The following is a 22,264-nucleotide window of genomic DNA, read 5'->3' on the forward strand; positions in this document are numbered from 1 at the left end:
GTAGCCCCCCTCTCCCCACCCGGGGTCAGAAGTGAGGCTGCTTGGTTGGGGCAGCTGGGAGCAGTGGCTGGGAGGCTGGGCCCTGTACAGCGGGCAGTGACCCGGGCTGAATTTGGAATTGAGTGTTGGGCTCGGTCACCACTGTATGAACGAGTCACCACCAGTCCCTGTGCCTTTGTTGTCTTATCTGTAAAACGGGGGAAGGGGAGACGGATTAAATAATGTTTAAGGGCCATTCCCACTCTAGCTCCCTATGCCAAGGGGCTTGGAGATCCTCCTGGGGAAGCAGTCAGCAATCTCTCCCACCTGCCCAGGTTTTGTCCCGTTTGCTGCTTCCTTGAGCTGGGCCAAGGGGAGCTGAGGACCCCTCCTGCCCAGCCCTTATCGCCCTTTCATCTGATGGCTTGATGGCAAAGCCTGTCTCGCTTTTGTACCCCAAACGCCGACACCTGGCGTGGAGAAGGTGGCGGATAAATGCTTGGCAATGGATTAACTGGGGGAGCCTCAGTTTTCTTCTCTGGGCAGGGACTGAATGGTCCCAACTCTCCCTGAGGTTGGGGTGTGATGACACTTTCTTGGCTTTAGCCAGCAGTCTTTGTGTCCTGTTGAGGGCTTTCCCACTCTCCTGTGATCTTCCCTGGAGATAACCAGGGCCCTCAGAGAGAAAGGACCGTGGGTCCGGCGCAGAGCTGGGGGAGGGGACTAGCTCGGGTATCTGTCCTGGAGAAGAGAAGGCCGGGGTCAGCTTCAAGTGGCCGAGGGTTATCTGGGAAGAAGGGCAGGATTTGTGCCCCTTATCCCTAGGGAGCAGAACTCGGGACAATGAGAAGTTACAGGGAGCCAGATTCCAACTCAACAGAGAGAAAGTGTCCCAACCACGGAACAGGCTGTGCAGGGAGGAGTTCCCTGTCCCCAGAGGTATCCAAGGGAAGGATAAACCCCGCTGGAGCGGGAATGTCAAGGGCTTCCTGTCAGGTGCAGAGGGGAACAGGTGTTCCAGGTGTCTTGGGACCCATCCGATTCTTAGGGTCTGTGGTTCTGTTCTTGATCGACCGACCTGTTCCCCCTTTTTCCAAAGAATGAGGTCTAAAGAGCTAACGGATATCTGCCACTGAAAGCTGGCCTGGCAGGCTGTGCTAGGACCCAGGGGTGGCTCACCAGCCCCCCCAGGGACTGCGCGATCTTTAAAGGGCAGAGCCAAGAGTGACAGCCTGTGCCATCTCCAGGGAAGAGCGGCCGCAGCCCTGGGCTAAGGGGGATGAAGATGAGCCCGCGGGGCCCGGCCTTGGCTGCTGTATGCCCGGCTTGGGGGGGGCCGTGTCCCCCAGGGACTCTCCAGCTCCTGCTGCCCCCTGCTTCCTCCTGGGCAGGGCGTGAGGTGAGATCTTCCCACTGGACCCTGGGCAGCGGGAGGTTGGGCAATGGATGCAAGAGGAAGGGGAAAAGGGGGTAGAGACTTGTGGGCTCTACACCCAGCAGCCCAATCCCCCCCCTTTTACAGATAAGGAGACTGAGGTCCAGAGAGATTGGGCAAATTGTCTAAGGTCACAAAGCTCTGTGAGTATCAGAACTGAATCCTGAACCCAGAACCCTTTCCCCCTGATATCACTTCCCTTGGTCTCCCCAGTTGAAGGGCAGGGCACAGACCTGGAACTCAGCTCCACCCTCTTGGTTTTCCCTCTCCTGGCCCAGCTCTACAGGGCCACGGATGCTAGGGCTCCCCCCTGCCACCCGGATGCCCAGGGCCATGGCTTAGCCCTCGGGGGCCGATGGCCAACAGGACCGAGCCAAAAGAGACACTGGGGGCGGAGTCCCCGTCGTCCCCTCTGGTTGGACTCATCCCAGCCGCCTTCCTGGAGGTGGTGACCCTTCTGGCCAACGGCACCGTGCTGGCCGTTGTCCTCCGCACGCCCGCCCTCCGAAAGGCCGTCTACCTCGCCCACCTCTGCCTTGTGGACCTCTTGGCTGCGGTCTCGGTGATGCCCCTGGGCTTGCTGGCGGCCCCCCCGGGCCTGGGGACGGTGTACCTGAGCCGGGGCCAGTGCAGAGCCGCCCGCTTTGTCACTGCCACCCTGGTGTCGGCCTGCACCCTGACGCTGGCCGCCCTCGGCCTGGAGCGCTACCGCTACATCCTGCACCCCCTGAGGCCCCGGCCCCGGCCCCCGCCCCTCCTGGTGCTGGGGATCGTGTGGGGGGTGTCCGGCCTCCTGGGGGGGCTCTCCCTGCTGGGCCGGCCCTCTCCAAACTGCTCCCTGGTGGCTGGTCCCCCAGGACCCTTCCGGCCCCTCTGGGCCATCCTCGCTTTCGCACTGCCAGCCCTGCTCCTCCTCGTCTCCTACGGAAGCATCTTCCGCGTGGCAAGACTGGCAGCCCTTCGCCCCCCGCCCCCCGCTCCCGGCCCGCGGCCCCGCTCCGACTCCCTGGACAGCCACCTCTCCATCCTGCCCCCCCGGCTGGCCAGCCCCCACCTGGTGGGGGGCAAGGCAGCCCTGACTCTGGCCCTGGTGGTGGGCCAGTTCCTCGGCTGCTGGCTGCCGTTCTTTGCCGCATGTCTGCTCCCCGGGCGCTGGAGCGTAGGGGTAGAGGTGGCTCTCACCTGGCTGGCCTACTCCTCCTTCGCCGCCCACCCTTTCCTCTACGGGCTCCTGCAGAGGCCCGTGCGTGAGGAGCTGAGCCGCCTGGCCCGGGCCTGGCTCCAAGCAGTCCCAGGGCCCTGGCACTGCCCGCCGCGAGCTTGGCTCCCCCAGAGCTTCCTGAGGCTCCTCCGCAGAGACCCCGAGAGCCCAGCCCTGGATCCTTCTGCTGGCCAGGAAGCAAACCCAATGGCTGCAGAGGGGCCGGGCCTGGACCAGGGAGAGACCACCTGAACAAGGAGACTGGGGGGGGGGGGGAAGCCTGAGATACCAGGGAGATTTCCATCTTCCACACACACTCTCCCCTTGGGGTGGGCTTGCACTGTGTCCATCCAGAGCCTCCTGGTCCCCAGGACTGCTCCTGCCTGAGTATGTCTGCCTGTGGACCTCCCCGACCCACTCCCCTCTATCCCCCGGGGAGGCTGTGTCCCACCTGGCTAGGAGTCCTAAGCTGGCAATGGGGAGGGGTCCTCCCTCTGTGCCTTCCTTCACTGCCAGACCCCCCCACCTGTTTTCCCAAAGGACCACCTCAGGGGGCTAAGGAAAGGAGCCTGGGGGAACCTCCTCTGGGCTGGCACTGGCTTTGAGGTTCCAGCCTATTCCAGGAAGGGTCACCGCCCTGGCGCAGGAGCGAGGACGGGATGACCTTGAATCCCTGGCGGGGAGGGGATCAATGCCTGGGAGAAATATGAAAAGCCAGGCCCGGGCGATGGGGCTAAGGGCCAGAGCCAAGACTGCGGCTCGGCTCGGCTCAGCTCGGCTCGGAGATCTGCCAGGGCCCCGGGCGAGAATGGGACGGGCCATCCCCGCCAGGGCGGGATCGCCCCCGGCCCAAAGGAGCCGAAGCGCGGGGGAAATGTGCTCACAAGAGGAACTCGCCTCTCCCTTCCCCCAATCAAACTGGAGACATCCAGGTCACTGAGAATATTTATTCAAAAACTGGATTGAAAAAACTGTACAGAGTCTTGGCTGCTGAGAGCGCGCCTGCCCCCCCCATCCCACCCCAGCTGCCTGGCAGTGCCCCCCAATCCTGGCCCCCACCCCCCGCTATGCCCCTGCCCAGCCAGCCTGTTCCAGTCAAGAGAATGTTGCTCAAGCAGCAGGAGCCCGATGTGGGTGGAAAACGGGGGAGCCTCCTTGGAACTCCTCCCCTGGGGGATGTGGGGGGCCGGTGTGAGGGAGCCCCTCTGAGAGGGAGGCACTGGAGGCTCTTCTCTCCCTGGGATTGCCTGTTTCCCAGTCTGGGGCGCGGGGCCCGGGGAGAGGGAAGGGGGCTCGGTCCCTGTGCCGGGCAGCGGGTCGGGGGCACGTCCCCTCCCCCTCCCTCGGGCTTCCCGGCCTTGAGTCAGCACCTCCCCCCACCACGTGGCCTGAGATAGAATCCTGGACGGAGGGGGCCCTAAAATCCATGCGTGTGGGTGTCAACATTGCTAGGGAATTGTCTGCCTGGGCCCCTGGGGGGGGAGCAGAATGCTCCGGAGGAGCAGGAGTCAGGGCCGGCCGCCCCGCGGAGTCACTCCCCGGCTCCCGGCTCCGGCCTGGCTTAGTAGGGGGAGAACTTCTGCCTCTCGGACTTCTTGTTGCCGTTGGCGGCTGCCATCTTGGCGGTGTAGGCCGTGAGGCCGCTGGGAGGCGGCCCCGGCGAGGACGGGGGCAGGGCCAGGAAGGGCACGGGCTTGAGGCCGATGAAGTTGGAGAGGGAGATGGCGTAGGGCGTGCCCAGCAGGCCCGGAGGGGCCGCGGGCAGGGCCGTCAGGGCCGGGGACGGGGCCAAGGGCGGGGAGAAGGGGGCCGACAGGTCTGCGGGCCCCGAGCCCGGCGTCGCTCCTGAGGTAGACTTGGCCGTCTCTAAGCTGGAGGCAGGGGACAGAAGGGGCAGAAATGGGTGGGGGCGGCAGGGGGAGTGACGGGAGGGGAAAGGGGGGGGCAGAGACCGAGGGCCGCATCAGCCACCGTGTCCCGCCTTGGGGCACCCCGTCCCCGGGCTGGGAACGCCCCCCGCCCCGCCCCGCCCCCCAGCCGGGCTCACCAGGCAGTGATGAGGTACTGGGCCAGGGCGATGGAGACCGGGGAGCCCGTGATGGTGACGTGCCGCTCCCCGGAGCCCTCCGCCTGGTTCCCGATCTTGATGTGGGCCCCGGACATCTGCCGGATCTCACTGATCTTGCTGCCCTGCCGCCCGATCACACAGCCAATCAGCTAGAGGGAAGGGAGCGCGCTCAGCTGGGCCTCGGACCCTCCGCCGCGGCCGGCGGGGTCCTCCCGCCCCAGCCCCCTCCCTTCCTCCTCGGCCCCCCTCCGCCCCGGCCCACACGGGCTCACGTCGTTGGGAACCAGGAACTCCTGGGAGCTGGTCTGGGCGCTGGGATCCAGTCCTAACGGGGGAGAAGAGAGTCTTGAGCCCAATCCCAGCAGTCACCTCGCCCCCATCCCTGACCCAGGCCCCAGAAATCTCGGGGAGCGGGAGCTTACGGGCCCAGTCCCCCCTTTGCCAGGTGGGGGAAGGGAGAGCGGGGGCTGCCCTCCGTGTGGCCCCGGGGCTCGTGGGCTGGGATGGCGGCGATGCCAGCTTCTGAGTCCCAGGGCCCCGCTTACTGCGGGTGGGACGGGGACAAGGCCTTCCCCGCTTTTCTGTAGAATGGGAAGCCGTCAGGCACAACATCGGCCGCCCGTCCCGCTCCGAAGCCTGGCAGGGGCTTCCCCAGCAGCCCCGGGCGCACGCGCTCACCTGGCACCACGCTGGGTGAAGCAAAGGGCACGGGGTGGCCCGACAGCTGCTGGAGCTTGCTGACCTGCGAGGGGGAGGAGGAGGAGGAGGAGGTGAGAGGGACAGCCCCTGCCCCACCTCAGGCGCTTGATCTTGCCCCCACCCCTCAGCCTCTGGGAAGGGCATGGAGAGCACAGGGGTAAGGGGGCCTGGCCCCACTCACCTCTGCTGGAGTCACTGTTCCATACTGGCCCTGAACAGAGAAACCCTGTGGGGGTGGGGGGAGGGAGGCAGTTACCATGGTAACAGCCCCCTCCTTCGCTCTCTGCCTCTCCGTCTCTCTGGAGTAGTGGGGGCAAGATGTTCAGGCTGCTGAGGGGATGCTTGGGGAATCCGAGTGTGTCCCCTGCCCCCACCCCACTCCTTGTTCCCACAGATTTCCTTCTCCCCTCTCGCCCCTTCCCTCATAACCCACCGACTACTGTACCTCCTCCTCGTTACCTGATTGGCGGAGAGCAGGACGGTGCCCAGGGAGAGGCTGGGGTGGTAGGGGATGGTAGCTCCTTTGGGAGGGGACTGGAGGGGATGGGGAGGGGGGTATTTGGACAAGGTCCCCAGTGACCATAGAGCCATCCACCCAAACCCAGCTGCAGTGACTCCCCGAGCCCTTGCCGATTGCCCCATTGTTCCTCAAAACCTCACTGATGTACATCCTCATCGAGCTCCCCACTCACGCCAATACCCCCCTAATCTCCTACTGACTTATCCTTATCCCAGTGAGCTCCCCTCAGCCTCTATGGATTTTTCTAAGAATTCACTGAGTGATTTTCTCTGACCACGCCCCCCCTTTCCCACAATTCAGACACTGCCCACGCCGTACCCTTCCCCACAGCCCCTCACTCCACGGGGTGGAGGAGAGCAGGTGCCCAGGCCTGGGACCTCACTGGCAGGTGCAGGAGAGCTGGCGCCCAGACCGGCTCTCTGACTTCTGCCCTCACTCTCTGGGACCTCCTCCACCAGCCCCTCTCCCACTCTCGACTCTGCCTCTGCCTCTCACAGAACCAGCCACCAGGGGGACGGGGGAGACAGAGGGGCCCTTCAGTCTGGTACCTCTAGAATCACTGCACAGATCTGGCGAACACAGAGGATGATGGCGTCTGGGACCCCGGAAACAGTAACTGCCCTCTCTGTGGAGTTGGGAAGCAGGTCTCCAGCCACCTGTACCTGAGCCCCTGTAGTCTGGGTCAGGAAAAGAAAAGACTCATACATTTGCCAGCTGAGATAAAACTGGGGTCCCACCGCTCCTCCGCTGGGAGAGGCGGGGACCCCGGATTCTCCCCAGGTAGCCACGGGACGGAGAGCGGGAGGCAGCACTCTGCAGAGGGCTGGGAAGACCAACTCCCCTCTGAACTTACCCCAAGAGGGCTTCCATACCTCCCGGATCTCCTTAATCTTGGTCCCGGCTTTCCCAATGAGGGAACCACACTGACTGGCCGGAATGACCAGGCGAAGGGTCACTGGGGGCTTAGAGATGCTGCCGCCATTTGGGGGGGCTGCACAGAGGTCCTAGAGAACAGGGAGGCATAGGTCAGTGTCCCCCAAAATGTACACACCTCATCTCCAGGCTTCATTATAATCTATTGTTCTGTGCCTTTCCTCAGCCTTTGAAAATGCCATTCAATTTCCTTCATCCGGAAGACTTACTATGTGACTCCTATCTTCCCCTCCAATCCCCCTTATTCTTTATCACCTCAGGACAAAGGGCTCTGGTAGATGCCTGGCTTGCCCATTGTTCTTGCGGCCTTAGGGTCCTTAGATAAAGCTCCCTGAAGGTAAGGACCCGGTTTCCTTTTCAGGCTGAGGCTCCCTGAGGCGGGGCCTTTCTCTCCCCCCCAGATCAAGGCCTCCGTCTTCCCCTTAAGCCCCTTTAGAGGAGTCATGGTGTGTCTCTCCAGCTCCTCCTTCCTCTCCCAGTTCCGTGACTCCGTCCCCAGCCTGGGTTTCTTGGTTCAGATACGGAATGTCCAGGCCCAAGCCCTGGGCCTAGTAGCTCACCTCATCCAGTTTGAAGGCAATCATGGACACGGCGTGGAAGACAGCCCCCGTGGAGCCGGTGATGGTGGTGATTCTCTCTGGACAGGAGCCCTCCGAGATGGTGATCCGAGCACAGCTCTAGGGGGCAGAATGGGGAGGAGGACGACAGGACAAGGGCAGCAAGGGCCAGAGCCCCAAGAGGGCAGGCCCAGCAGCCCCCGTCTCCCCAGGAAAACTGCCCCTGCTGCCCTCCCCCCTCCCCCAGACCGGGAAATCCCTCTCCTCTTGGGGGTCTTGTGTTCTACCCTGGAGAAGGACCCAGCCCAGTCTGCCCGTCCTTGTCCCAGTGTGCTCCCTTGCCCTCAACCACACTCACCTGCTCCCGGATTCTCTTGACTGTCTCCCCTTTCTGTGGAAGGAAGGAAAGTACAGTCCTGTGCTCTGGCAGACATGGGGAAGGGGCAACGTGTGGGGGACTTGAGGGCGGAGTGGAGAGGACAATTGTCACTCACCTTCCCAATGATGCTGCCCACCTCCTGTAAAACAAGGAGACAAGGCCGGCTCAGAGCTCCGCCCTCCCTCTCTCTTAGCCATCCAGACCACAATATGCCCCCACACAGTCTGCTCTGCAGGTGGGTCTAGGTGCCTGACTTCTGGGGGTGCGATGCTGGCCCAGTGCTATGGCCCTCCAGAGCCCAAGGCCCCAGGCTCTCCCAGCCCCAGCTCCTGCTCTTCCTGGCAGAAGAGCCCCAGGTCAGTGATTAGGAGGTGCCAGTTCCACCACCTTGGACAAGCCCTATGCCTCCTTGGGCTCTTTCTTTCTCCAGATAAAATGGGGGTCCTTGCATCGCTGACGTACTATGATTTTGGAATCTTCCTTTTGGCCTCTTTAGCTTCTCAGCTCTCCAACATTCTCCCCCAGTACCCCTTGCCCATTTCCCCATTCACCTGTGCCAACCAACTCTGGACTTTTCCCTCTAGGACCCCCATTTTGGCTAGCCACCCTTCATCCCCTTCCTAGAGGGCCTCCTCCAGCAGTCTGCCCCCACCCTCAGCCCACTTTCCAGCTCCCTTTTGGAAGCAGGGAGGAAGACCTCGGTCCTTGTTGCCCCATTTCTGGCTCTGGCTCTGTCTGTGGGGCACGGGCAGCCGGAGCCCCCGGGAACCCCAGAATAAGGACGCTGTCTTGCCTTTCCGTGCATGATCATGCGCAGTGTGAGGGTGATGCTCAGCTCCGGCTCCTCCTCGAGCCCCGGGTCAGAGCCGCTCATCCTGTCCGGGGAGACTGCCACCGACGAGGTGGCCTGACAGAGCATCCACCTGGCCCAACGGCCGCCTGCTCTGCAATGGGGGGGAGAGGGGGCTCAAGCGGGGCCCTTCCATTCGGGCGCCCGGCCTCCAGACAGAGCCCAGCCCGATGGAAGAGGCCCACCCTGAGGGTCAGGACAACCGGGTTTTCAGGCATTTCCCTTCTCTGAGCCTTACCTCTCTCAAAGCCTTCCCAGGGAGTTTGTGAGCATGAGAGGAGAGGAGATAAAACCAGGCTTTGTCAGCTACCGAGCACTATATAAATGTGATTATTCACGTTATAATTATTACACATAAAATACTTCCCGCGCCGCAGCTGAGGAGGAGGGAAGGACTGGCAAGAGGGGCCATGTTGTCCATGCCCCAGAGACAGGCGTCCTAGCCTACCTTCCAAGGGCAGGATGGACCAGAGCAATAACTCGTGACCCCTGTGATCTCCCGTCACCTCCTTACTCAGGTCACGAGATGTCTCACCTCAGCCTGGTGAGAGACCCTTTAAGATCTGGCTCCAGCTTCCTCTCCCCTCCCCCCCATGGCCCCTTGGCTCCAGCCATCTGGTTTCCTCCTCATCTTTCATACATTTCTTGCCTCCAGGTCTTTGTTGACAGTGGTACCTTCCCAGCCCCTTCTCCATCTCTCTTGCTCTTTAGGATACAACTCAGAAGTCCACCTTCTCTGGGAAGCCTCCTCTCCCAAGCCTTGTAAGCATTGCAGCACTGGGATAAGATAACTCTCGGGCCTGGTCTTCCCCAAAGTGGGAACCAGTGTGGGCCCTGACTCCAGTCCTCCTCTGCCTCCCCCAGGTTACGGGCAGCTTGAGGGAAGCATCCAGTGTCTGTCTAGAACCCAAATTTCTGGATTTCCAGCCTAGGGCTATTTTTAATTAATGCTGGTGGAGGAGGGAAATCTATGTCCTGCCTGATTATGAAACAGTATAAAAAGTCTCACACTGACCAGCAGTGCCAGTCAGTAGCGAAGCAGAGCGAGCCAGGGAGGGCTGGATTCTGGTGCATTGGTGGGTGACCCTGGGTAAGACCCATAACCCCTCGAGGTCTGGGAACTCCTCTGAACGCCCCCGCACCAAGAAGTCCCGGTTCTGGTCATCTCTATCCAGTCACTGGTTTCTAGCCCTAACTAGACATGTGGCTCTGGACAACTCAATCTTCTCCCACGGGTCAATCAGTGTGTTTCTAAGATGGGAAGCTATCCCGATTCCTCTTCGTGTTAGGGCCTTCTATTCCCAATTCTCTGAGGCTTATTTGTGCACAGTTGTGGGTCTGACCTTGTCAGAAGGTGGGCTCCCTGAAGGCAGGAGCTGTCTGGTCCTTCTTTGTAAGCCCGCACTTAGCACAAGGGTCTACAGCACTGAAAAGCTCACTGACCCTTTTGTCCCACCAGAAACAAAATGGTTCATTGGAGATATCAAAGTGCTTTGCGAAGAGCAAGAGACGCCATATAAGTGTCAGGGGTTGTTAATGTTATTAGCGGGACCCCCCTGAAGAAGGTGGAGCTGAGCATAAGGCTGGGATTAAGCCCCTAGGGTTCTGAGCCCCTCCCTGCCACCTGCCCCTCCCCTGGCCACTCTTGGCCCCTTTCCCCCCACACCAGTTTTAATCCTAGACCTTAATCCTGCTTGGAAATCCTTGCCCAGTTTGCATTGGCCAATCCCCCGCCCCCTGAAACAAACCAACCAGCCCAAAGATGAAAGCAGCGGGGGCCGGGTGGGCCGGACACAAATGAGGGGGTTCCAGTTCATGTGTGTGGTAGTGAGACAAAGAGTGCCCTGACTTGGGGAGACCAAGCCCCCAGGCCTTTCTCTAGCCAGACAGACAAGTCCTTCCCACCCGAGCCCTTTCATACATGCAGGTAATGGGGGTGTCTCCATTGATAGCCCCGACTCCTCAGTGGGGGTGCAGGGGAGGGGTCTCTGGCTATAAAAGGCTTCTCCCCGTGTTCACTGTTTTTTATATAGAAGCACCCTGTCTATCCCTTCATAGGCTGCAGCTTCTGAGGGTAGCAAGCAACAGCCGATCTTTTCTTCCCTTCTCTGCAAGGGCAGAGAAACAGTACAGGGAAGAGGATACCAAGGGAAGAGCCGGGTCTTGCTCCCCCAGTTCTGTCCCTTTCTGGCCTTCTTGGAACCATGTCCTCACCTATAAAAGGAGAAATTCAGACTAAGGGGGATTTAGGATCTTCTTCATCTCTGATATTCTTAGGGTGAGACCCTCCAGGAGGACTAGAAATGGGGTCCCCAATGCCTCTGCCTCCTGCTTGGCGGGGCTTTCCTGACCCCAGCTGGGCCAGATTCTTCAGGGAGCCCACTGCTTATCAGTCATTCCAGGACTGGCTTTCTGCAGTTATTTATTGCTCTGGCCAGGTTGGGCAGGGTGACAGTGGGCGTTGGGCCCCTGCCCAGGGCCATGTGGCTGCCACGCGTCAGGACAGACTGACCTCATCCTCACCTCAGGGGGGTTTGGGGGGGCACAGCTCCCTCGTTACAGCTCTCCTGTCAGCAAGAGACCTCTTATCGAGCTACCCCCTTTACTTTTCTAAGGAATTCCCCAAACGGGCCCCTAACCCCCCATGGATCCAGCTCCCAGGGTTTCATCCCCAGCCCCCAGTGCCCTGTTCCTGTAGTCTTCTCCACTCCCACCCCTCACCCACGCTGCCGGATGGGGCACAGGGGTGACAGCTGTGTAAGCAGCCTGACCCCCCTCTCTCCCCTCCCTTCACTTTCCTACCCCTCCCCCCTCCAGCTGTCTCCATCCTGTGACAGCTGCCCCACTGAAGGGCTGGGGGCTTAGCTAGCCCCCTCTCCCTCAGATCGAGTGTCCACCCAAGCTTTGTTCTAGGGTAGAACAATCCAGTGGGGGTGGGGTGGGGAGGGGAGGGAAGAAGGCTCTGGGGGCCAGAGAGGGAGTGGGGGTGGGTTGACTCTAAACTGCCCATGGAGGGATTCCCTCCCCCCCCCCCTTCAGTGCAGGCTCCAGAGGAGGAGAGAAGTGGCTGGGAGTGGGGGTGGGCTCCTGGGCTTGGCTGCAGGGCTCAGGCCCACCCCTGGAGGGCTCTTTACGCCCCACTCCTTTCTCAGGCCCCATGGCCCCAACTCCTTTTTTGCCAGCTACACATCCTTCAGCAGCCCTAGGGACAGCCTGTGGCAACTGCTTCCGAGTTAGGCTGTCCTAGATCGGAGCGATTTCCCCCAGTTAGCATCTCCTGCTGGATGCCATCTCCTAACCAGGGCCATACTTAGGCGGCCCCCTCTGTCAAGCCCGGCCCGACCGAGGCGGCAGTGAGAGGCTAGGCCCTCAAGCCATCTGCTGGGCACATGGAAGCCCAAGGCACAAGGGAGGGAGGCAGAGTTCTAGGTCCCTTGGATCTGGGGAGAGGGGAATGGAAGAAAGAGGGGGATTGGTCCCTTTCAAGGCCCCTTTTGGCGCATACCCTCCTCTGCTAGTCCCTTGGGTTCTTTGAAAAAAAATAATTTTTTTGTATCTGCATGGCTGAGACAATTCTATAAATTAGCTGTTATTGTTATTTCTGGCCTCTCCCTCCAAAAGTGCTATTTTTTTCTCTGCAACCAAAATTTCTTTTAACCAGCCCTAGTTGCTCATCAAAGGAAGAACCTTTATAAAAGACGCTTAGCGGCGGACAGGACGAAAGAACAAAGTTCCCCCTCAATATTTAGAGATCTAAATGTACATGTTCCGGGGACACAACCCGGGGATTGCGGAAAAGCCACCCTCACACACCATAAATCCACGGCTGCTTTTACAGAAGACAGCGGGGGGGTTGGAGAAAGACCCAGAATTAAGCGGGCATGAGTTCCAATTCTGACCCCCAGCTCTCACTCAGTACCTGCGTGACCTTGGGCAAGCAAAAGTAAAAACTTCTGCCTCAGTTTCCTCATTAGCAAAACTGGGGGGATGGGTGAGGGGGAATATGTCCTCTACGGGCTCTTCCAGCTCTGACCTCTGCTCCCTTTCTCCTGCGTTCAGGTGTTTTGAAGGCCGTTTGTTTCTCTCTGCCAAACTCCCAGAAATGAATGTTCCAGCTGAATCCCAGCAGTCAGGGCCCGGCCAGGAGATGGGGACCTGGCAGCTGGGGGGGGGGGGCAAATCAGACAAATGAAGTCATCTGCCCCAGTCCCTCGGCTCAGGGGTCTGGGTCTCAGGATCAGCCCCTGACAGGGAGGGATGCCCCGCCCAGGGCAGAGGCACAGGACACCTCAGGGATGCTTCAAGCCCTTTAGGGCATTAACCTCACAGTCCCTGGATTATTCCTTCCCACACTCCTGAGATCGGAGAGCTGGCCAAAGCCTGGTCACCGACCTTCTGGGCCAATCTGCGGGGGTCTGAGTCCCAGCCCCTTTCCCGAGCCAGCTTCCCTCGGGGGGAGACTAGTGGGGAACAACAACTGCCGGGGCCCAGATCTGGCGGGGACGGGGGTCCGCCAGCCTCTCACTTTGGGAATATCCACTGAGTCACAGAGACTGCAGGATGAGGGAGAGGCGGGGAAAGGGGTGAAGCTGGCGGCGGGCAGGAAAGGGTGCTGATCCCCTATCCAGCACTAGCCTGCCGGGCCCCCGGGCCTGAGGGGAGCCACAGGGGGTCACGGCATCCCCGATTTCCCAGCTTACAGGCCTTACGGGTGGCCAGGGCTTCACCCCCTTCCCCACTTTACGAATGAAGAAACAGATCCATGACTTGCTCAAGGTCAGAGTCAGAGCCAGAACTAGAACTCCAATCTCAGACGACCCAAGTATCTCGCACTAACCAGAGCCATGGGACAGAGTGGGAAGGGATCAGGCGCTGGAGGAGGGGCAGCCCCTGAGCTAGGGGGCAGAAGGGCTGGGTCTCAGCGCACGTTGCCTGCCTCCATCCCTCTCAGGCCTGAGCCTGGCTGGGGTGTGTGGGCTGTGGGCACCCCCCCCACCCAGCCTCCCTCTCTGAGCAACCAGAGAGAACAATCCCCTTGTGTTTGGACCATCCAGCTCTGCATGCTGATGAAAGGGGGGCTCCTGGGGGAGGGGAGCAAGGACACTGGGCAGCTAGGACCCTGCAGGGGCTATCCCTTGGTGGGGGAGCCTGGGAGAAGGGGTCCAGAACACTAGGCAGGATTGAAGCTGGGCCCTCAAGGAGGACACTCCTTAAGAGAAAGAGGAGCAGGCCCCTGAGTGGGGAGGGGTCTTGATAAGGGGAGGGAGCTGGGGGGGTACTTAGGGAAGAAGAGCTGGGGGAGCCTGACTGCGCATAAAGGCAGGGTGGAGTTGCCAAGCAGGAGGGTTAGGAATGGAGGTTGCAGAGGGTCAAGGTCCCGCATTTATGGGTCCCTAGTGTTCGCCCCTCTCAATGCCACTTCCCTGGGGGGGGGGAATGGAAGGGACAGAGAGGGCAGGAGCCCTGAAATGCCAAGGGTCATGAGATGGCGGTCAGAGTGCAGCGGGCACCTCCCTGCGTTTCCCTGGGCCAGTGGTCCTGCGGGTGCTGGGGCCCTGCATGGTGGGGGGCCACTGAGCACTCTGACTCCAGGCTATGGGGAGGACAACAGGGGAGGGGGTGCAGCTGCCCAGGACTCCATCCCTGTCTCACATTGGGAGCCAGGATCCCACAGACTGGAGCCCCTTGGCTGTAGAGAGCAGGGGCACCTGAGCCATCACGGCTGGAAGCTGAACAAATGGCAATGAGGCTGGGCCGGAGAGGGCTGAAGTCGGGGCAGGGCTCCGGAGAGAAAAAGTGGGTGGTCTGGGAGCTTGGGGGAGCTTGTTTAGGGTCAGGCAGCCTGAGAACGTGGGCGGGGGGCGGGGGGCCTGGGGTGGAGGAGCTTGGCTCTAAGTATTACAGGTGTCTGGGTGTCCGCCTGAGCCAGAGCTGGGGCTCAGGGAGTGGGATGGGGACGCTAGAGTGGAGAAAGCTGGGGGGGGCATTGGATCCAAGGACCCGGGGTGGGGGGGGTGGGTGCAGGGCTCTGGACAGAAACCAAATCAGCCCCTGGCCGGCCAGACCCACCCCTCCCTGCCCCCCCCAGCCCAGCCCCGCCTGCGCAAGCGTCCTCGGTTCTCCCTGTCCCTCGGGGGCCAGCAGGGTGTGTTCCCTGCAGCCCCGGGTCCGGCACTGCGGCCTCTTCCCTCCCGGTCCCCCACCCCCGAAATCCGAGCCCCCTAGGAAAGGCCCCCACCCCCCTTTTCAACTTTCCCCCAGGGTCCGGCTGGGGTCTGTGGTTGACGCCCCTGCCTGCTGGGGCCCTGGAGTCACCTGCTGGGAGGAGGGTCTCTCCCAGTCCCCTGGCGGGGCCAGGCGTCTGCCGTGCCCCCTGCCCGCCTGTCCGGCCCGGGGTGCAGTCCCTCTCCTCCCCAGGCAGGGTCCCTGCCCCTTCCCCCTCCCGGTCCGGCCCGGCCCAGCCCAGCCCAGCTCAGCCCAGCCCAGCCCAGCCTGCCGGTACCTCTGGGGTCTGTCCTGCAGCGCTGGGGGGGTGGCTGGGCCGCTCAGTGCCACATTGTCCCCGGGAGAGGCGGCCGCTCACAACTGCTAGTGACATCAGCTGCGAACAATGAAGTGTTTGACAGGCGAGCCCGAGCCGGGCCAGGAGCACGGGAATATGTGTGCCCCCCCCCCTCGCCCAGCCTCCCTCCCTTCCCTCCCTCCCCTCGGCCTGCCCGCCCGCCCGCCAGCCCCTCCCCTCCCCCAACCCCCTCCCCTCCCTCTGGGATCCGATTACAGCAGATAAAGGCGCCAGGGCCCCAACAATGCCGCAGCCCCGAGCTCCAGCCCAGCCCAGATGCCAGGGAGGCCAGGGCTGCCCCCTCCCCGGGATGCGCTGACCGGCTGGCACGGGACGCTCGGCGCCCCCTCCCTCGCACCCACCTGCTTCCCTCCCGGCAAGCTCCCTGCCCTTGCGGGCTCCCATCCTCCTCCGGCCTCCCTCTGCTACAGCAACCAGCCCCTTTCTCCCGGGGGTCGGGCTTCCCTCTCCCATCTCTCCTCCTCTCCCTCAGGCCCCTCAGCCTTCAAATGAAGGACTTGGACTAGAGGATTTCTAAGGAATCTCTCCGCTCTCCCTATCTGGGTGTGGGCTTGGGGGGGGAGGGACACCCCCACCAAGAACTGCCTCAGACCCAGGCCGAGCCATTTTCTACACCCTAAATCCCAGTGACCCAAAGTCCCTCAAGAGTCTGTTGCTCCAGCTGGAGCACCTAGTGTGGGGTGTAGGGGAGGACAAAAGGGAGAAGGGGCTGCTCAGCTGTTTCCAGGGGTCCTAGAGGCAGGTCCACCCTTGCCCCCCGGGGGACCCATTGGGCCTCAGTTTCTCTAACACCCCCTTTCTCATGATCAATAATAAATATTAAAGAGCCAACATGATACTGGGAATGGCCTCCAAGTTAGGAAGGCCTGGGTCCAAACTCTGGACCTGAGGACTGGTTCCCCCCAAGACAATTCTAAGCATCAGACTTAGGAAACAAGTAATGTTGTTACCTGCTTTGGAAGGGAAGGGGAGAAAGGAACCACCATTTCTATAGGACCGACACATCCTGGGCTAAGCACTTTTCACAAATATTATCTCATTTGATCCTGACAATAATCCTGCTGAGATAGGTGCTCCCACTTTGGTGGAGGTCTCTCTACCAAATATATGCTCACTGCGAGTTTCCTAGATCCCACTTTCTTGAATTGTGATTCATGACCCCAAATGAGGTCTCATAACTGAATGAGGGAATCACCAAATTAAAATTTATTATCAGTAAATATCTGATTTCATGCCTATTATATATATATATATATATATATATATATATATATATATATATATATATATATATGTATATATATATATATGGAGTCATGTAAAAAATTCATAGCCAAAAAGGGGTGGCACATGGAAAACGTTTAAGAAGCCCTGCCCTAGATCAATAAAATCACTGATTTAGTTAAAAAAAAAAAAAAGCCTTTGAAGATTTTCAAATTATTTCCCTTAAAACATCTGCAAAATAAGTAGCAAATGAATTATTCTTATTTTACAGATGATGAAATATGATTAGCCGAAGTGACTTCAGGTGATGGATGTGGCTAGTAAGTTTGGGAGCTGGAACCAGCTCTTCTAACACTAAATCTGGTATCCAATGCACTATAAATTAGGACTCTCTGAATGAAGTGTGTGTGTCTAAGTTCAAGAAATCCCCCCTCCCCCCACAGAGACCAGAGCAGGAGGTAAGGGGGCCAATTAACCATTCGGTATACAGGGCTGCCCAACCCCCATGAAGCAAAGTCCCTTCGAAGTAAGCGGATCATCCTGGGTGCTCTGATCTCCTTGCACCCAACTGACCCTCTTGGGACCTTGGGGGGGGCGAAGATGCAATGCAAGTCCACACTCCCATCTGCCCAGAAGGACAAGGGTCACAAGGCCATCTGCTGTACAGGAAGGGGGGGGGTGGAATAAGGAAGGGATCTGGTCAAGGTAACAACGTCTGAGCTGCTGAGGCAAGGACAGGCAACGAGAGGATCTGATCTCTTTATTTTCTGTTCCTCTCCCAAGCCCCATGATTCAAGGGCAGGAAAAGGCAGGCTCTTTGAGCATCAGGAACCCGGTGTCAGGACAGAAAGAGGAAGGAGATCCCTCAACAAGTGTTAATGCTGACCTCCTTCCTCTGGCAGAGGCCAGAGAGAAGCAGAATAGAAAGGAGTGCCCACTACAGGACCCCTGAACTCCAGCGCCCAGAACCCTGAGGGCCAAGACCTTCCCCACCAGTCCAGGGAGCTCCTCTGCTCCTGGACACCTCAGCTGGCAAGGCCAGGGATGTCCACTGGATGTGTTGCTACATGTGCATATATGTTCCTGGATGTAGATATACGGGAGTGCATCTGTAATCCTATATGTGCATGTGTGAGCACAAACAGATGAAGAGGAGGGGGGGTGGAGAAGCCTGCAAAAAAGGACCTAAGAAGGGCTGGAGGTGGGAGGGAGCAGAGGACACACAAGGAGAGAAACGTTTCTAATAAATTACCCTCCACGTGGATGAGATTCCTGGTCTCACCTCATTATTTCTCCTGATTCTTCTCATGCACCTAAAGAGAGACAGACAGACAGACAGAAACCTGGCACTAGAGACAGCTCCCTTTGAGCAGACAGGCAGGTGGAGAGTTGGACAGAGGCTGTCAGACAGGCTGGCTAGAAAGAGAGGGAAGAAGCCAGGTAAAAGGGGCAGGAATGTGGCTATCAGTCCCCTTCCCTCCCCCCAATCAGTAGGGGTGGGTCCGGGTAGGCCTGGACCAGCTCAGGCCCCTAGGACAGCCCATTCAGGAAATCCAGGAGCCCGGAGTGCCATTCATCGGGCTTGTCCAGGTAGCAGGGGTGTCCCGCGCCTTTCATCACCATCACCTGGTGGTTAGGCAGCTGTTGCAGGTGCTGGAGGCTCGACTCCCCCATGGGATCCTGGTCTCCATACACGATCAGGGTGGGAGTCTGGGAAGAAGTAGAAGGGTGCAGGAAGCTATCAGGGCCTGTTCACTTCAGCCACCCCTAACCCCTGCCCCTAACATCATCTACCAGGAGGACCTGCTCTCTGTTCTCAGTCTTCAGGTCGGCTGGATGAGAAAGCAGATGAGAGCCATGATGGCAGGGGCAAGGTCTGGGAGGCTTCCCAAAGGGGGAGGTCCCACATCAAAGGAATGATCCAGATCAGACCCGGAGTGGCAGGCAGCCTCCAACTTGGGTCAGCCCTTCCCCTTTCGTGCAGAAGGGGCATCCTTTAAAAAATGTCCAGTTTGCTTTCAATATTTATTTATTAAATGCTTATAGCATCCAGAGCACCATGCTCTTACTACTACTAGCCCTATTGAATAAATGGGCAAGGGAAGGGAAAGGCTTTAAGGTAACTATCCAGATAAGTTATAAGGGCTTTTTCCCCCTCTCTTTTTCTTTCTTGTTCTTTCCCTTTCCTTCTCTTTCTTTCTCCCTTTCTTCCAATGGTAAGGGAAGAGAGTAAATAAATGCTTGTGAATTGAAAAATGATTTTTAAAGGGGTTTCACTAAGACAGAGTCATTCTGTTCTCTGAGCTTCCTGTCTAGCAGGGGAATATTCTCAGCAGCCTCAGTCCCTGCCTGGGGGGGGGACGTCCGTGCCCTAGCTTATGTCTTGTCTGCTTCCCCCCAGACTCACATACCTTCACACGGCCATAGTCAGCCGGGCTGACTTTATCTGTGCAGATGGGGGCCACAGGCACATAGCCACAGAGCTGGGAGCCGGGGGCTGTGAGGAAGGGCAGCGAATACATTCCGCTGAGAGACGGGCTGACCACGACCGTGGAGCCCAGCTCCAGAGCCTCCAGCACTGTCTGCAGAAAGCTGCTAGGGGCCAGCTCCCCGATGGCTGTGGGGGCAGATGCTTCCTTGGAATGTCCTAGACCTGGAGGAAGGAGGGGAAGGAGGAAGACAGTGGGGGTAAACTGGGGAGAACAAATAGTTCACCTACTCCCAGAAATCCTCCCAAATCATCCCTCCCAACTGCCTCTGATCAATTGTTTTGTATCAGAAAGGATTTAAAGACATCGGAGTCACAAAGAACTGAGCTCAAATCCAGACTCGAAGGGGATGTTTTTGTTTCTGGAAAAATCACAATCTCCCTGCCTCAGTTTCCTCATCAGTACAATGGTGATCCTCACTCGTAACATAGGGATAATAACAGCTCCTGTCTCCCAGGGTTGATCCATTGAGTTACTATTTGTAAAACTCCTCACAAACCTTAAAGTATGAAAATTCTCACTAGCTACTCTCCCCTTTGCAGAGCGAAGTGTAGAAGTGGGCTGAACAAATATTTCTACTATATTTAACATACACTGGACTACTTGCCATCTAGGAGAGGGGGTGGGAGAAGGGGGTAGCTGGAGCACAAGGTTTTGCGAGGGCTCATGTTGCAGAATTATCTACGCACATGTTTTGAAAAATAAAGCTTTTAAAAAAAAGTGTGTTGGAGACAGTTAAGTTCAAAACCTGTTTCCAGAACTCAGTAGCTGTAAGTAAGTGGGACAAGCGGCCGGAAGGCCCAGGGAGGAGGAAGGACGGCGGTCTAAGGGTGACGCCAGGGCAGAGGCGTGGGGAAGGTGGGAGACCCAGCAATGAGGCCCAACTGAGGGGTGGGCAGGGACGAGAAGCCGAGGTTAGAGCCGGGACGGTGGGGGAAGCTGGGGGGGCGCTGGGTCACAGAGCGCCAGCCGGCACCACAAGCCGCCTCTTTATTTTGTTCTTGAAGTGGAGGGCGAGATGTGGGGGACACCCAGCACGCGGTAGTGTAGCGGAGAATAAATAGATCTGGAAAGAATTAGCACAGAGATGCTGCTTGGGTGTCTGTACATGCAAATGACCGTTAGGTTTTTTATTGCATGCAAACATTCCGCCCTCTTACCTGGGGGGGATGGTGGAAAGGGGTGTCCCTGAGGGTCACCCTGGGTTCCCATCCCCCATTCTCTCCCCAGTAGCCAGCTTAGGACTCTCCAAAGGTAGGGCATGGCTTAGGCCAGCAGGGGGAGGCCGGGCCTCCGCCATCTTTGGGGCAAGCCCATGACACGCCCACTGCAGACGGGCTGTTTATTTGTGTGATATTGTGGAGAGAACCTGAATTCTGGTCGCAGCTCTGCTAGTCTCGGCCTCTGGGCCTGTTCAGATAGAATGGCACTAAATTACTCCTGAGGTTCTGCCCCGCTTTGGCCTTCTGTAAATGACGGTCCCCCCTTCGGGAGGACACAGGGCCGGACGGACAGACTTCTCTGTCTCCAGTACAGAAGCACTAGGCGTCTCCCCTGCCCAGCCCCCCCTCAGGCCGCTCTGACACCCTATCCTGAGCAGCTCCAATTTTCACACAACACGGAGGCGCTTGCGGGCTCAGGGCTGTAACCCCTCCCTTCGGACACAATCCGAATCCAGCTCCTGGGCCCTGCTCCTCGGGCCCCTCCCACACGCAGACGCCGCCGCTCTGCCTCCGGGACCCAAGCCCCCCAGCCCCGCACCTGGCAGATCAATGCCCACGGCCCGGTAGCCGGCCTGGGCCACCTTGTCCAGCGTGCCCAGCTTGAGCCAGGTCTCGGAGGAGAAGCGGATGCCGTGGAGCAGGAGCACAGAGAAGCGCGGGGTCTGCCCGCTGGCAGGCCGGGCCTCCCGGAAGAAGAGTTTCTGCCCCTGCACAGAGACGGTGCCTTCACTCAACTGGACGCCGGTCATGTCTCACCGCCGGTGCAGGGCCTGCTGGGACACGGAGGGCCCGGGGGAGTGGGTAACCAGGGGCTGGGAAAGCGAGGCGGCCCTCCCGAGCACAACGGACGGCGGGCCGAGAGGAAGGCAGGACCCAGACAGAGCAACAGTGGGGACAGAAGGGACTGAAGGGACTGCACGCGTCCTACTGCACAGGGCGAACATGAAAGAGAAGACAAGGGGACAAGCGCGGATCAAGCACTCCCTAACGCCAGGTGCTGGGCAAAGCACTTCACAAGGCGGGGAGGGGCGATTATCATTATTCCCATTTTCTAGTTGAGGAGACTGAGGCTGTCCGGGGTAAGTGACTGGCCTGAGACTTCACGAATAAGGCCAGGGCCAGTGTCACGGTCAGGCTTTCCTGACTCAGGTCACTGCAGCCACCCGGCCGGCTCCAAACCCAACCAAATCCCACGCCTCCAGTGTGTCCGGGACACGTGAAGGCCGGGATCGGAGCCTCCCAGCCTCCGGGGGCCTGCAGGGAGCTGTCTGACTGATGCTTAGTGAGGGGAAAGCCCCCCACATGCGGATGGGGACGGGCCATGGGCGGGCCCAGGCTGAGAACACACGCTGCGTGTTCCTGGTCCTGTTCTGGGACGGATCATGGCGCTGCTCCGGCTTGTCCCAAGCTGGCCTGGCAGGTGGCCAAGGACACAGCAGATCACTACTCCCTCCCAGGGATCCCTCTCGGTCCGGACTTCCGCCTGGGGCCCGCCTCGGGCAGCAAAGAAGGCAGTGGGGGATGGGGCGAGGGGCTTCTGGGAAGACAAAAGAGCTGGAGGGGCCGAGAGAGGATCAAGGGGGGGGGGGCGGGGGTGTGGTGAGAAGACAGAGGCCACAAAATGGAGGCACTTGGTTCGGGAGGGAAGGGGAGGAGACACAGTACAAGTCGAGACAAAGGCTCCAGCAGCGGAGGCCCAGACACTGGAAGAGGGGAAAGGGCCGGGGAGCAGCAGGCGGGGAGACAGGCCGCCGGACCGGAGAGCGGGAAAGAACTGAGGGGGGGGAATCCACCGGACTGGGGGCCGGCTCCTAGAGGATATGGAGGGGAGGAGGACAGAGCCGGGGACGGGGAGGAAGGCGGGGCGAGATGCGAGCAAGGATTTCGGGAGGCAACGGACAGTCAGGACTGGCTGCCCGAAGGGGGCACGAGTCGGGGCGATACCTGGTGGGTTCAGAGGGTTCAATTCAGGCGGCTATGGGCCAGGGCCAGGGCCAGGGCCGGGGTGATTTACAGGGGGGCGGGCGCAGGGGCCGAACTGGGCGGGGAGGAGAAGGGCAAAGGGCTGGGGCAAGGCCCGCCCCAGTGAATGGCTGCCGGGCTCGGGCCCCAAGTGGCCGCCCT

At 59.5% G+C, this 22,264-nt stretch overlaps 3 protein-coding genes across 9 annotated transcripts; 1 reads left to right on the forward strand and 2 right to left on the reverse strand.

Annotated features, from left to right (window-relative positions):
• Positions 1-102: 102 nt before the first annotated feature.
• On the forward strand, positions 103-3,591 carry GPR62 (G protein-coupled receptor 62). The gene is made up of 3 exons (XM_074283390.1): positions 103-1,378; positions 1,502-1,557; positions 1,693-3,591. The coding sequence occupies exon 3, from the start codon at positions 1,770-1,772 to the stop codon at positions 2,865-2,867; it is 1,098 nt and encodes a 365-aa protein (XP_074139491.1). The 5' UTR covers positions 103-1,378; positions 1,502-1,557; positions 1,693-1,769; the 3' UTR covers positions 2,868-3,591.
• PCBP4 (poly(rC) binding protein 4) lies at positions 3,548-16,378 on the reverse strand. 5 transcript variants are annotated; one of them, XM_074283386.1, is made up of 14 exons: positions 15,546-16,378; positions 15,124-15,222; positions 8,565-8,715; positions 7,887-7,910; positions 7,751-7,783; positions 7,396-7,512; positions 6,775-6,906; positions 6,451-6,579; positions 5,842-5,916; positions 5,564-5,608; positions 5,362-5,425; positions 4,956-5,008; positions 4,663-4,832; positions 3,548-4,486 (listed from the first exon to the last, which is right to left on the reverse strand). In XM_074283386.1, the coding sequence occupies exons 3-14, from the start codon at positions 8,688-8,690 to the stop codon at positions 4,177-4,179; spliced, it is 1,278 nt and encodes a 425-aa protein (XP_074139487.1). In that variant the 5' UTR covers positions 8,691-8,715; positions 15,124-15,222; positions 15,546-16,378; the 3' UTR covers positions 3,548-4,176. The 5 variants fall into 5 exon arrangements, with proteins under 5 accessions (XP_074139487.1, XP_074139488.1, XP_074139489.1 ...); XM_074283387.1 differs by lacking the exon at positions 15,546-16,378 and adding an exon at positions 8,860-8,937 and having other exon boundaries at positions 15,124-15,295; XM_074283388.1 differs by lacking the exon at positions 15,546-16,378 and having other exon boundaries at positions 8,565-8,710; positions 15,124-15,295.
• A 795-nt stretch (positions 16,379-17,173) lies between these two features.
• On the reverse strand, positions 17,174-22,233 carry ABHD14B (abhydrolase domain containing 14B). Of its 3 annotated transcripts, XM_074283400.1 has the most exons (5): positions 22,085-22,198; positions 20,679-20,847; positions 20,078-20,327; positions 18,840-19,081; positions 17,174-18,138 (listed from the first exon to the last, which is right to left on the reverse strand). In XM_074283400.1, the coding sequence occupies exons 3-5, from the start codon at positions 20,178-20,180 to the stop codon at positions 17,959-17,961; spliced, it is 525 nt and encodes a 174-aa protein (XP_074139501.1). In that variant the 5' UTR covers positions 20,181-20,327; positions 20,679-20,847; positions 22,085-22,198; the 3' UTR covers positions 17,174-17,958. The 3 variants fall into 3 exon arrangements, with proteins under 3 accessions (XP_074139501.1, XP_074139500.1, XP_074139499.1); XM_074283399.1 differs by lacking the exon at positions 20,078-20,327 and having other exon boundaries at positions 20,679-20,910; positions 22,085-22,233; XM_074283398.1 differs by lacking the exon at positions 20,078-20,327 and having other exon boundaries at positions 20,679-20,913; positions 22,085-22,233.
• Positions 22,234-22,264: the final 31 nt, after the last annotated feature.

This window comes from Sminthopsis crassicaudata, chromosome 1 (genome assembly GCF_048593235.1).
Source record: "Sminthopsis crassicaudata isolate SCR6 chromosome 1, ASM4859323v1, whole genome shotgun sequence".
NCBI classification, from domain to species: Eukaryota; Metazoa; Chordata; class Mammalia; order Dasyuromorphia; family Dasyuridae; genus Sminthopsis; species Sminthopsis crassicaudata.

Excerpts from the sequence above, each read along its gene's own strand:
- PCBP4 (XM_074283386.1), bottom strand. The coding sequence starts at position 8,690 with ATGCTCTGTCAGGCCACCTCGTCGGTGGCAGTCTCCCCGGACAGGATG. Across the intron at positions 4,833-4,955 it reads AGTTCCTGGTTCCCAACGAC|CTGATTGGCTGTGTGATCGG; the intron begins GTGAGCCCGTGT and ends CCTTCCCTCTAG. Across the intron at positions 4,487-4,662 it reads CAGTACCTCATCACTGCCTG|CTTAGAGACGGCCAAGTCTA; the intron begins GTGAGCCCGGCT and ends CCCTGCCTCCAG.
- ABHD14B (XM_074283399.1), bottom strand. The coding sequence starts at position 20,889 with ATGACCGGCGTCCAGTTGAGTGAAGGCACCGTCTCTGTGCAGGGGCAG. Across the intron at positions 19,082-20,678 it reads CGTGGGCATTGATCTGCCAG|GTCTAGGACATTCCAAGGAA; the intron begins GTGCGGGGCTGG and ends TCCTTCCTCCAG. Across the intron at positions 18,139-18,839 it reads CTGACTATGGCCGTGTGAAG|ACTCCCACCCTGATCGTGTA; the intron begins GTATGTGAGTCT and ends ACTTCTTCCCAG.
- GPR62 (XM_074283390.1), top strand. The coding sequence starts at position 1,770 with ATGGCCAACAGGACCGAGCCAAAAGAGACACTGGGGGCGGAGTCCCCG.